Source organism: Dasypus novemcinctus, chromosome 11, assembly GCF_030445035.2.
Source record: "Dasypus novemcinctus isolate mDasNov1 chromosome 11, mDasNov1.1.hap2, whole genome shotgun sequence".
NCBI lineage: Eukaryota > Metazoa > Chordata > Mammalia > Cingulata > Dasypodidae > Dasypus > Dasypus novemcinctus.
In genome coordinates, this window is record NC_080683.1 from 84,289,281 (window position 1) to 84,301,947 (window position 12,667).

General features: G+C 39.3%; 1 protein-coding gene across 2 annotated transcripts in view; it reads left to right on the forward strand.

Moving 5' to 3' along the window:
• Nucleotides 1-12,667, forward strand: part of AFG1L (AFG1 like ATPase) — a 203,085-nt gene that overhangs the window by 127,053 nt on the left and 63,365 nt on the right. For both annotated transcript variants that reach the window (XM_004468413.5, XM_004468414.5), the window contains one exon: nucleotides 6,965-7,047. In XM_004468413.5, the coding sequence (XP_004468470.1) occupies nucleotides 6,965-7,047 (83 nt within the window). The remainder of the gene's footprint in view (nucleotides 1-6,964; nucleotides 7,048-12,667) is intronic.

The window sequence follows — 12,667 nt, forward strand, 5'->3', positions numbered from 1 at the left end:
GGACGAAAACTCTGTCTTGTTCATCATTTTGCCCCCAGGAACCAGGCCTGTGCCCAGCATGTGGTGCTCAATAATGTTTTTTTCTTTCTCTCTCTTTCTCTCTCCCCCACCCAGTTGTCTGCTCTCTGTGTCCATTTGCTGCGTGTTCTTCTATGACCCCTTCTATCCTTATCAGTGGCACCAGGAATCTGTGTTTCTTTTTGTTGCATCATCTTGTTGTGTCAGTTCTCCGTGTGTGCGGCACCATTCTTGGGCAGGCTGCACTGTCTTATGTGCTGAACAGCTCTCCTTATGGGGCACATTCCTTCTGCATGGGGCTCCCCCATGCAGGGAACACTCCTCTGTAGCACCGCACTCCTTGCGCACATCAGCACTGCGCATGGGCCAGCTCCACATGGGTCAAGGAGGCCCGGGGTTTGAACCGCGGACCTCTCTTGTGGTAGGCGGACGCCTTACCCATTGGGCCAAGTCTACTTCCCAATAATGTTTTTTAAGTTGATCCAAAATGTAAATATTGAATTTGGTGGGGAACTTGTTAAACCATAAGTATATATTTTCATAATTAAAATAAATGTAGCATATTTATGAAAGATTTGGAACATCTTTAGTATCAAACTGAAAAATCAATATATAAAAAAATGTTACATTAATATGTACGTTTCCAAGCTGCTAGATACAAGGCCAATATTAAAAAATCAATTGTATTTCTATATACCATCTGCAAACAAACTCTTAGGAATGCTCATACACTACAGGTGGGAATGTAAATTGGTATAACTACCTTGGAAAACTGGCAGTATCCACCTAAGCTGAACACATATTCATACCCTGTGGTCAAGCAGGTTCCTCTTCTAGGTGTATACCCAACAAAATCATTTACATGCATGTACCCAAATCATGTGCAAGACTATTTGTGGCTGCATTATTTGTAAGAACTAATAATGAGAAATAGCCCAAATGACAGTCAACAGTTTGAATGAATCAGTAAATTGTGACATGTTCACATAGTAGATATGATGCAGCAATCAATAAACTACAGTTATGTAGAATAAAATGGATGAATCTCAAACATCAAAGAACCTAATCACAAAAGAATACATATTGTATGAGTCCACTTACATAAAGCTCCCCAAAGAGGCAAAATGCTATGGTGTTAGAGTCAGGGTACTAGTCACCTTTGAGGAGGTTGGAGGAGATACTGTGGGGCTTCTTCCTAAGTGCCCTATAATGTTCTATTTCTTGTTTGAGCTGGACACTGAATTATTTGTATATTTTTCTGTATTTATGTTATACTTAAAATTATAAAAGGTTAAAAAATATGTGTAAGTTTATGTGTTGTATTTTTATATACCATTGCTTCAGCTTAGAAGTAGTAGCTCATGATTTTTTAAATGAGAATAGAGCAGTTACCTTAGAATATATAGCTGCATCAAATAAAGAGAAAAAATTAAAGACCCTTCCGCACCCAGTTTCCCACCTTTTTTTTTTTTTGGTTCAGTATCTTTCTCATTTCTAATTTGCCATGTCTTTTTAGAATTGTATTCTTAGCAAATGAAATAATATACTTTATGGTATAGCTTTCCTGTATTTAAGTCTAGAGCTTTTAAGAAATAAAAAAGAGCTAAGCTTAGAACAGTAAAATGATCTATCTGTGATCATCTATCAATCTATCATCATGTCTATATGTATGGGGAAAATTTGAAGGATATAAGTTACATATCAAACTCTTTTTCTGGGCAGGGGATAGAGGCTTTCATTTCTACTTTTATACTTTTAATATTGTTAGAATTTTTTTACAATAAGCATGGATCACATTTTTGGTTTAAAGAAGGTACATTTTTTAGAGAATTAAGTGAAAAGATAGATGTTAGTGATTTAAATATTTTATTTCCTGGAACTAGAAAAATTTTTAACTATTTTTTCCTTTAATAGGTTACTTAGTAAAATGTATTAAAACAATCAGTTGGATATTATCAAGAAAAACTCCTATAATTTTGATTCTTTAAATTCCTAATAATATGGAATATAAGGCACAGAACTTTAATTTTAAAGGGAGATGTAGTTGGTTTCTTTTCTGTTTTTCCAAATTTTCTACAGTTAAGCAATATTACTTTTATAATAAAAAGTATCTTTGCTTAAGACACGGGTTCTTAATCTTCTTTGTTCCATGGACCCCTTTGCCAGGCAGGTGAAATCCACAGACCCCTTACTAAGTCCACACGATAATACTGTGTATTATTTAGTAAATATATCACACTTGTACCAACACGTCCCCACAAGAATAATGTTTTTTGAATTTCAATTCAGGCACACAGACCCCTTGTTAAGAACCTCTGGCTTAAGAGGTTAATATGTTGTGGTGTTACAGGATTTCCCACAATATTTGTTATTGTTACTCTTTTGTTTCAACTGGGAATGGAAAAACCACAGTAGCAGCTATATAAAATTGTTGTGAAATGGCTGGTTTTCTAATGGTATTATTCAGAATTGCTAAAAATACATACAATAGAACTTGAGGAAAACATAAACTACTGTAATTGTAATTGTAATGCAATTCTTATAGAAGTACATTTTTCTGTCCCACAGCAAAAGCCTTTGACTCATGAGTGTGCTTACAAAAATACATTAAATAACTTCCCTCCTTTTCTTCCCCAAACTTGCTAATTGCATTTTTGCATCGTGTTAATTCTGTTTGGCCTTTGTATACATAAATATACAAACTATTTCAACAATAAATTTAGTTTGGTTGACTGATGAATTTTATGCATTTGAATTGGGTAGTGATAAAAGGTCAAGGGTCTTGTAAATATCCTTCGAAATTAGGGAATTACTTAGTGATCATTCCCTTTTAACTAGATTCATTCTCAATTTGGAAATAACCTTTCACCCTCCTCCCCCATTGCAAGGTGTTTTGAAGTATCTAGGATGAGTAAAATCTGAAAATTTGAGATTTATTTTCCTTTAAAAATATAAACTAGGTGTTAGTGTTTTTCAACAATTAAGAACTAACATCTAAGGGCTTCGGTTGTACTTCTTTTGCTACTGATTAGGCTTTCCTTGGTGGTGATTAGTGAATGTACAAATGCAATCATTTTGTAGAGTTTAATCATTCATATGATAGAGAAGTTAGTTACCCGGAGAGAGAAATTAAAGATTGTATAATGTCCATTAGCCTTATTTTTTATATTAAAAATGAAAGAAGAAAACTTTTGACTAAATTGGGAATATTAAGTCATACTGGATAAATTGTAGTTTAAAAGAAATAAAGAACTTGGGGAAATACATTTATTTGAAGTATATTTTGCTATACTATGTATTCTATTTTCCGTAGTGTAGCTGTAGCCTCTGGCTTATGGATAATTAGCCCTTACTTACCAAATAAGAGAAAAAAAGTAAGAAGTTTCCCTCAGAAAGAGAGAGAAAGAAGTACTACCTAAACAAGTGTCTCCTTTCTTTGCATTGGGTGACTGAACTCCTGCAATGAAAGCAAGGAAAAGAGATCTGCTTTCTTTGTGGAGAATCGCCGAGGTTTCCTGCTTCAACAGGGCCTGAACAGATCCGATGCTCACCCCTGTTGGCCAGCCACCGCCGGCTGCCTTCCACCATCCTTCCAGTGTCCCACAGCTGCCACATCCGCTCCTCAGCTGCCCGCCATGACGACCACGTCACCGTGGCAGGTGCACCAGAACTACAACCAGGACTCGGAGGCTGCCGTCAACCTCCAGAGTGGCGCCTCCTGGGTCTACCTGGTGATGTCTTACTACTTTGACCATGATGGTGTAGCTTGGAAGAACTTTGCCAAATATTTTCTTCACCAATCTCATGAGGAGAGGGAACATGCTGAGAAACTAATGAAGCTGCAGAACCAATGAGGTAGCTGAATCTTCCTTCAGGATATCAAGAAACCAGAATGAGATGCCTAGGAGAGCAGGCTGAATGCAATGGACTGTGCATTACACTTGGAAAAAAGGGTGAATCAGTCACTACTGGAACTGCAGAAACTGGCTACTGACAAAAAAAGCCCCCACTTGTGTGACTTCATTGAGACCCATTACCTGAATGAGCAGATGAAGTCCATCAAAGAACTGGGTGACTACGGAACCAATGTGCCCAAGATGGGAGCCCTGGATTCTGGCCTGGCAGTCTCTTTGACAAGCATACTCTGGGAAGCAGTGATGATGAGAGCTAAGCCTTATGTCGACTTCCCCAGAGCCATAGGACTGTGCATGTGTGTTGTGTTTACCTTTTCTATAAGTTATATCAGCGTCCGCCAAGTTCTTTCATTGGTACCTTTCCTTCAAATAAAGTAATTTGGTTCCCCTCCCCCACCCCCCAAAATAAAAGGCAGGGAAAAGAAAGAGGATGTATCTCTCTTCCTAGGTTTCCTGCATTCAACCAGAGGGGAGAAGAGAGAGCTATGGCTGCACCTTTATATATATATATAAACACATTATCTGAGGCAAGGGGACATGAAATGCAAGTATTTGAACATTGCTGTATTGCTTTCTGGTGGGATGGATTACAGGGCCAGGTCCTGAGTCCTGGCCTGGGGAATGGTTTTGAGCCTCTTGGAATGATAAGCTGGGGATGTTCTATGGGGAGGCCAATTGGCTGCCCAGGGCATGCATTGTAGGGCAATGTGACTTTGGTTGAGGTTGTTTTTCAAACATGTAGTTCAAAAGCTCAACTTTGTGGACCTCCCTAGAGGACCAGCTTCTTGGGCATTAATTTATAATAATCATATTCATAGTTCACTAAAACATTAACTAAAATGCTCTACCCGCCTACAGTTACCTGGGTCTTCACTCCCAGGGTGACTCTTATTAGGGCTGCCATCACAAATTACCACAGACTTGGTGACTTAAAACAATAGAAATTGTCTCTGAGAAATTGACTCAGTTTTGGAGGCCAAAAGTCCAAGAGCAAGGTGTTGGCAGGATCACGCTTCTTCTGAAACCTGGAGGGGAGAATCCTTCTTTCCTCTTCTGATCTTCTGGGGATTTGCCACCAATCCTTGGCATTTTGGGCTTGCAGCTGGAGCACTTCAGTCTCTGCCTTTGCTGTGACATGACATTCTCTTCTCTCATGTTTCTTCTCTTTTAAGGAGATGGCCCTATTGGGTTAGGGGGCCTCCCTAGTCTACCATGACCTCAACTAATTCCATATGCAATGACTGGGGGTTAGGGCTACTTTGACAGGTCTTTTGGGGGAGACACAGTTCATCCCAGTTTACTCAGGACTGTCCTGATGTTAGTCCTGAAAGTTCTGCATCCTGGGATAGCTGGTCACTCTCTTTCACTCCCTTGGGCCCTTTAGCAGCTGCAGCATGGGAGGAGGGAAATGTCTTCTTGTGGCTGTTGTACCCCTTCTCCCTGTGTACAGTCTGTTCTCTCAAGTGCAGATGATAAAGAGGCCTCAGCCCTTGCATAACAGTACAGCCCAGGATGCCATTTCAGGGAGAAAAAACGTTGCTACTTTTCAAGTGGGCCCAGATAGTACTGTTCTGATTATCTGTTGCTACATAACAAATCACTATAAAATTTAGAGATTTAAAACAACATTGTTTTATTACCTCTCCTGGTTTCTGTGGGTCAGGAATTTGAGAAGGGCTCAGCTGGCAGTTCTAGCTCTCAGTAAGATAGTGGCTCGAGCTGGACAGCTGGGGTCTGGTTTGAAGTCTGTGTCTCCATGTGGTGTCAGGGCCCATCCAGGTTGTCTCTCTGCATGGCCTACTTTAGGCTTGTCACAGCATGGTCGCCTCCAGGCAGCTGGATGCTTCCCCAGCAGTTGGTTTTCCAGAACAAGTTTTCCAGCCAATAATTTAGCAGCTGCCTTGAATGTCACTCAGGATATTGCATAGCGTTGTTTCTACCATAGTCACAAGTTTCAAGGGGATGGCGGGGCATAGACCCCCTTCTCAGTGGTTGGAATGTCAAAGTCTCATTGTAAGAAGAACTTGTTGGATTGGAGATAGTGCTGCAGCCATCTTTGGAGAAGACAATCTGCCACAATTACCTTGGCCCAAAAGGTTTGTAAAATGCATTTTTCCATTGATAAAATCAGCAGAGTCATTAAAATATAATTTTGTCTTCATCGATTTTAATAAGGCACTTTTCATTTTGAATGCAAACAAAAAGGTTAATCTGTAAATGTTTCTTGAATTGTCCTGAAAACCTTGCTCATTCTTGTACTACTAGAATAATACACACATGCACACGCACACACTCCTTTTCCCCCAAATCCAACTGATCAAGACAGGTTACAGCAAGAATACATTTGCTTTCATAGTAAGTTTTTGTGTATGTGTGTGGGTGTGTGTGTGGGTGTGGGTGTTTGCATGTACAATCTGCACCCTGGAGGAGTGGAAGGAACTGAGTGAGAGAAGAGAAGAACATCAGTGGCACAGGACACTTCAGGCTGAAGGGAAGCGTCTACAGCAGGAAAAGACTCTGAAGGACTTTGGTGGCTGGACAAGGGCAGCAGCGGTCATTTAGAAGTGAAGGGCAGGATGCCTCTAGCATCATTTTGATATCATCATTTGGTTAAAATGTAGACACTTATGTTCTGGCCCAGCTCTCTTAGACTGCCTGTCCCCCTGTGTCATACCTAAAACCTTCTTAGTCCTGACAGCCTGATAGCCTCCAGCTTCTCATTTGGATAATGGAAATGGGGTTTTGTTTTTTGTTTTTTAAACCAAAGGCAATTATTTGGGAGAATTTTCTAATGTCACTAGTAGACTGTTTTGGCAGAATTTTAGGAGGTCATGAGCCAAATCTTAATTTTCTAAATATTGCAACTTCAGTTTTGTGAGTCTTATGTGAGTTCTAGTGCTTTGTCTTAATTTCATTACACTGTTCTATTGATGGAAATTTTCGAAAACTAAAGATAAAAATAGAATAGCAGAAAGATTTTAATTTTGAGCTACCACATGTTTAAAAAGACATTTTATGTGTTTGGATTATAGGAATACTGTAGTACAGTACAGCTAGATTCTGGGATAGATTACCGGAAAAGGGTACTTCCTGCGGCAGGAAAACTCTACTACCTGTAAGTTTTTATTTTATTTTAAAATTTTTTCTACATTTAATATCTAATAATTAATCAGGAAAAGATGAGAAAAGTAAACCAAGTGATTATTAGAAGGTGAAAGCCTAATTCTGAAGCTGTGCTTTTTAAACTGTAAAATGTTACAATGTTGACTTCTTTAAACTGTGTTTTTTCTTGCCATCCATATTACATCACTTATAATATATAATTGGATAAAACCATAATTAGTTTGGGGGTGGGGAGTGAAGACAGATGGTTAGAAAGTAATGAGTTTTTTCTCATAAGAAACTCTTGTATTAAAGGAATATCTTTATTGTGCTAAAGTAATTAATTATTTGTGGACAGCTTCTGCCAAATGTGCCATTTCTGTTCCCCCAAAATTGTTTTCTCATTTTGTCAGACAATCTGTTTGTATTTACCATTGTTGATTGACTTCCACACACAACTGATGTAAAATATATACACAAATACAACTGGATATATTTTGTCTTTTAAAAACTAGGTCTCTTCCTGAGTACGAGCAATTGGTAATAATAGATGTATTCAGCATGGGCAGTTAACGATGAAAACTAAATCTGGTTTGTTTTAAAGTGGTATTTTTGAGAACCTGAAAAGAAAAAAAGTACTTTACAAATGAATACCCTTGTTTCCTATATGCTGGCAGTACTTGGCACATAGCGAGTGCTGTGAAAGTAGATGTCTAAGGACTAATTATGGTTTAACTAAAAGGCATGTTTCTGGTAATTTAAATTTTGATGACAACGTGCATATGAGAGGTTCAGTAAAGTTCTTGTCTCTGCCACCTTGTAAGCAGAAGTACTTTACTGTTTTTGAAGCAAAAATTAGCTAGAAAAATCACATAATTAAAATTGCATACTTTACAGTATACCAAGGGAACGATTTCAGTTTATTATTCAGATTCTGATGACTATTATAGGAGGTTCTTCATCTGCCCTTAAGTGCCTTGTCTTTAAAGTACTTTATAATTTTTAAAAATTCTTATAACACTTTTTTCTTGCTTTTACTTGGATTTTATTCCCTGTTTCTTTTATGTTTGTGTTTTCTGATATATGTATTTTTCTGTTACTTGAAACCTTTCCCTGATTCTTTGCTTTCTTACTTCTTGATCTTCCAGATGTACAGTATTTAGAAATTATTTTTATTCTGTCAGTTTTTTTTTCAAAGGAGGTAATCCTTTGTATCCTAAGTTTTCCCACGAAGTGTGTCTTTATGTGGGAGGAAATTAAAACATTTTCCTAGTGGGAATGAAGCTGGGGAAGTGTTGGATTCCTTTAGGTTCTTGGCTATGTCGCATAAAAAAATTTAAGTACACACCAGTGTAGTTAGGCTAGTAAAAAGAATTTACTGGGAAATGGGGGAAAAGAACAGACCTTTCTGAGAAATGGAAGAGAAGAATGGAAATATGCACTGAGATTTGGTGCTGGCTCCTCTAAGCAGAGAGAGCGGGCTTTGGCATGTGTGGTCACCTTTGAGTCTATTAATTGTTCCTCCCCTTGCTAATGCTATGGGGAGGGGCCCCAGCTGTTATTGGTTACCCCACCGGTGGTAGGGGCCCCTGGTGATGCCTGTTTGGAATATCTGGGACCTTCCCTCAGCCCGAAAAGAGTCCCAGCTCGGACTTCAAGGTCAAAGTCAAGGTCTTGGCAGGGTTTCTCAGCCATATTGTGGATCGTCTTCTCCTTGTTTCCCTGTATTAACCTTTCTCAGGAAGTTCCTTAAAGAAAGATGATCATCTGGGTCTAAATTATGAAATATGTTTCATAGTTCTAGAGAGGTCTTGGTCACATTTACAGGAGGTGGAAAAGCTGCCTTTGTTTGGAGAATGGCAATTTCCTCTCTCTGATCTACCCTATTGCCCCATCCTCTTCCTGATAAAATAATACAATTCTACCACAATGAAATTCCACTTTGAGCTTAGAGCATGTACCTGGGGAAAACAGAATCAAACAATGTCCCAGAGTCCGGGAAATTAGAATCTACAAGAATACCTGTAACTCTAGAATTGATTTCTTAAAAATACATAAATTGATATATTTATATATCAAGGACAATAGGTTTGCTCATGACTGTAAGGTCAATAGGGGTTGACCATAGTCTGATAATCAAGGATAGAGAGCCTTGGGGCATACCTCTGTCAGTGGGCAAGGCTGATGTGTATCTCAGTCATTTTTGAGGTGGGAGAATAATATTAGAAACCAAGATGGGTGCTAGAGTTGTATATTATATTGTTTCACATAAGTACTGGCGTAGAACTTCTATCAAGACAGAGTGAAAAATAAAAAGATGGTCTCAGGTCATGTTAATATATCTAGTTTAACTAAGTTTCTTTTTATCTTGCTCTTAGGAAAAAATGTATTCATCTAAAAAATTTCCTCCTGTAACACACCTTAATGAACCATGCTGTATATTATTCGGTTTGAGGCCTTCATTGTTTATTTCTTTTCTCTTTTCACCCTTGGCCCAAACATCTGAAATTGGTTCCTGAATATGCAAGACCAGACTGACCCCTTGTCAGTTTCATTGGCTCACCAACTACCTGAAAAGAAAAGCAAAATTCCAGCCTCTCTCCAGATCACCAAGCACTCTAGCACAATCCCATATATGGCCTTTAAATAAGTAGAAATATTCATTAGCTCAGTATTTTATTAGCCTAACTTCCCAAAAGCCAGTTAAGAATGTCTGAAAATGCAGTCTTATCTGATGTTTTAAAAATTATAAAAAATTTTGACCTGCAACAATTCTGTAGTTTATAATACTGTCTTTTTTCCACAAGAACTAATTTGCCCAAGAGAATTTAAATTTAGCAAGTTATAAAGCCATACTTTTAAGTGTAAATATTCAGACTTTTTCATAGATTAAAACACCCAGTGGTTATCTAGTTTTTCATTCTGTGGTTACCTGCATGATCACTTCAGAGGATAACAAAGTCAGTTTCTTCCTGGTGGTTTGGTGGATAGGACTCAATAAGATCCCCAAGTGTGGAATATGGTTTTCCAAGATCCAAACAGGTTGACCAAGCATTGGGATTACTGTTTGCATGTGGGTGTGGTCTTGGACCAGTAATTTATTTTGAACCCTTTGCTCTCAAGGGTGGCCCCAACCCATGCATTCCAGAGGAATTTTTTTTTTAAGATTTATTTATTTTATTTATTTCTCCCATCCTCCTCATTGTTTACATTTGCTATGTCTGTTCGTTGCATACTCATCTTCCTTTTTAGGAGGCACTGGGAACCAAACCCAGGACCTCCTATGTGAAAGGGAGGTGCCCAATTGCTCAAGCCACCTCTGCGCCCTGCTGTGGCTCTCATTATGTTTTCCTTTTTGTGTTTCTTGTTGTGTCATCTTGCTGCATCAGCTTGCCAGTCCATTGCTTCAGCTCGCTTTCCTGCTTGTCTTTTTCAGAAGGCACTGGGAACCAAATCTGGGACCTGCCATGTGGTAGGTGGGAGCTCAGATGCTTGAGCCACACCTGCTTCCCTCCAGAGGAATTTAATTGGTTCAGATTAGCACGCTGATTAGCACTTTACACATGCAATGAGCGTCCATAGACAAGCAGAAAACACCCCTATTCTGGGCTCTAGGAGATACTGTCCCAGGCCATTTTGCTGTCACTTCTGTGAAGGGCATCTCATTTCCTGGGAAGAGTAGGTCAGGTCACCTTCATCTCATCCCTCACTCTCTGTCTCTTTTTCTTTTCATTCAGGAGGTAAGTAGTAAGGTTATTTTTGATGCTAGGTCTGTTGAAAGAACTGGTAGTCGTGGTAGGGCTTTCTTACCCAAATGTCATATCCCCACCATATGTACATGCAAACACCTGCCCCCACGTCCCACTTAGAAGCCATAGCCTCAAGAGACAATTTTAAACAGAACCAAAAGGTGGAGGCTGGTAGCTGTCATTTGATTTTATCTACTTACAAGCTAATGGGGTAGCCAGTTATTGTTTCATGGATGCTGGCAGAAGACATAGGATACCTAGGTCAGAGACAAAGGATTTTATTACTCTCTGTATAGCTGAGCATCAGCATGTTTGGGTCGGTTCCTTCCTTGTCCCCAAGTCCCACCATGTTCTAACAAGTCCCATTCAGAGTGCTCAGATCAATGCCCACATGGGTTTATTACAGGAAAGGAACCATGAACTGGGCATCTGCCATTTTATATTGAGAAGTAAGCAAGCCTACTTTTTATCTAGAGGAAGACATTGTTTTACCACTTAAGGCTGCTTCTTGCAAACACAATCTCGAGAAATAGTCAGGACCTTGCATTCTTGTAGGAGCACCAGGAGCACCCAGGGAGGCCTAGGCTTCCCAACAGGGGACATTTATCAGATTTTTAATCTTAAAGAAGCCAGGCTTTCTCCCTATCCATGGATGTCAGCTACCACTTCAACCAAATTACACCCACAGCACGTCACTCAGTTATTTAATACTTCAATTAAATTGTCTGAAGACCATTTCAGTTTCTTGTGTATGAGGACCATGGATCATCCTGAAAGTTATAAGAAATGTAAATTACAACTCAGCTCCGATATTCACAGTCACATTCATCCATCTTTTGAAGTGATTACAGATTTCAAAAGTTTATTCTTGAATACTTTTACAATGGAAATTTCATTTCCAAGTATTCTTAATTTTCCACTTGAGAACACCTATTCCGAATAGAAAATCACTTTTGAGAATATGTATGCGTGAACACCATTTAATACATACATACACACATATACAACAGCTGGCACAGAACACAGAGTTCAAGATTATAGCTCTGTTTTAGAAGATAGGCTTATGGAAACAAAGACTGGTGCTCATATATGTTAAAATACATGTCCCTACAATTAAAAACTTATTAAATTTTTACCTGTGATATTTCCTACACACATCTTTCCTCCTCTAACTAGGACAACCAGATCACTGAATATTAAAAATATTTCTTAGCTAGATTCATACGTTTTTCCATAACCAAACTTAGGCAGAGATATAGCTTTTGCCTGGAGAGTTGCTAACTTCCTGTTTATTTAGTAGGGTCTCCAGAACATCTTGGGACCTTCTCCGCCTACTACATTTTTACCATTCCAGGTGTTTCTATTCCAGGCATTGAAATCTTCAGTTTCAGTCTCAGTATCAATTGTTTTTTTTTTTAAAGATTTATTTTATTTATTTCTCTCCCCTTCCCACCCCCCACCCCGGTTGTCTGTTCTCTGTGTCTATTCACTGCGTCTTCTTTGTCAGTGGCACGGGAATCTGTGTTTCTTTTTGTTGCATCATCTTGTTGTGTCAGCTCTCCATGTGTATGGCGCCATTCCTGGGCAGGCTGCACTTTCTTTCGCGCCGGGTGGCTCTCCTTACGGGGTGCACTCCTTGTGCGTGGGTCTCCCCTACGCGGGGACACCCCTGCGTGGCACGGCACTCTTTGCGCGCATCAGCACTGCGCCTGGGCCAGCTGCACACGGGTCAAGGAGGCCCAGGGTTCGAACCACGGACCTCCTATGTGGTAGATGGACACTCTAACCAATGACCAAGTCCGCTGCCCAGTATCAGTTTTTCTTATCAGTTAGAGACTGCCAGCAGTCACTTCCTGTTACAATTCCCTCTGAAGAACCTTGTAA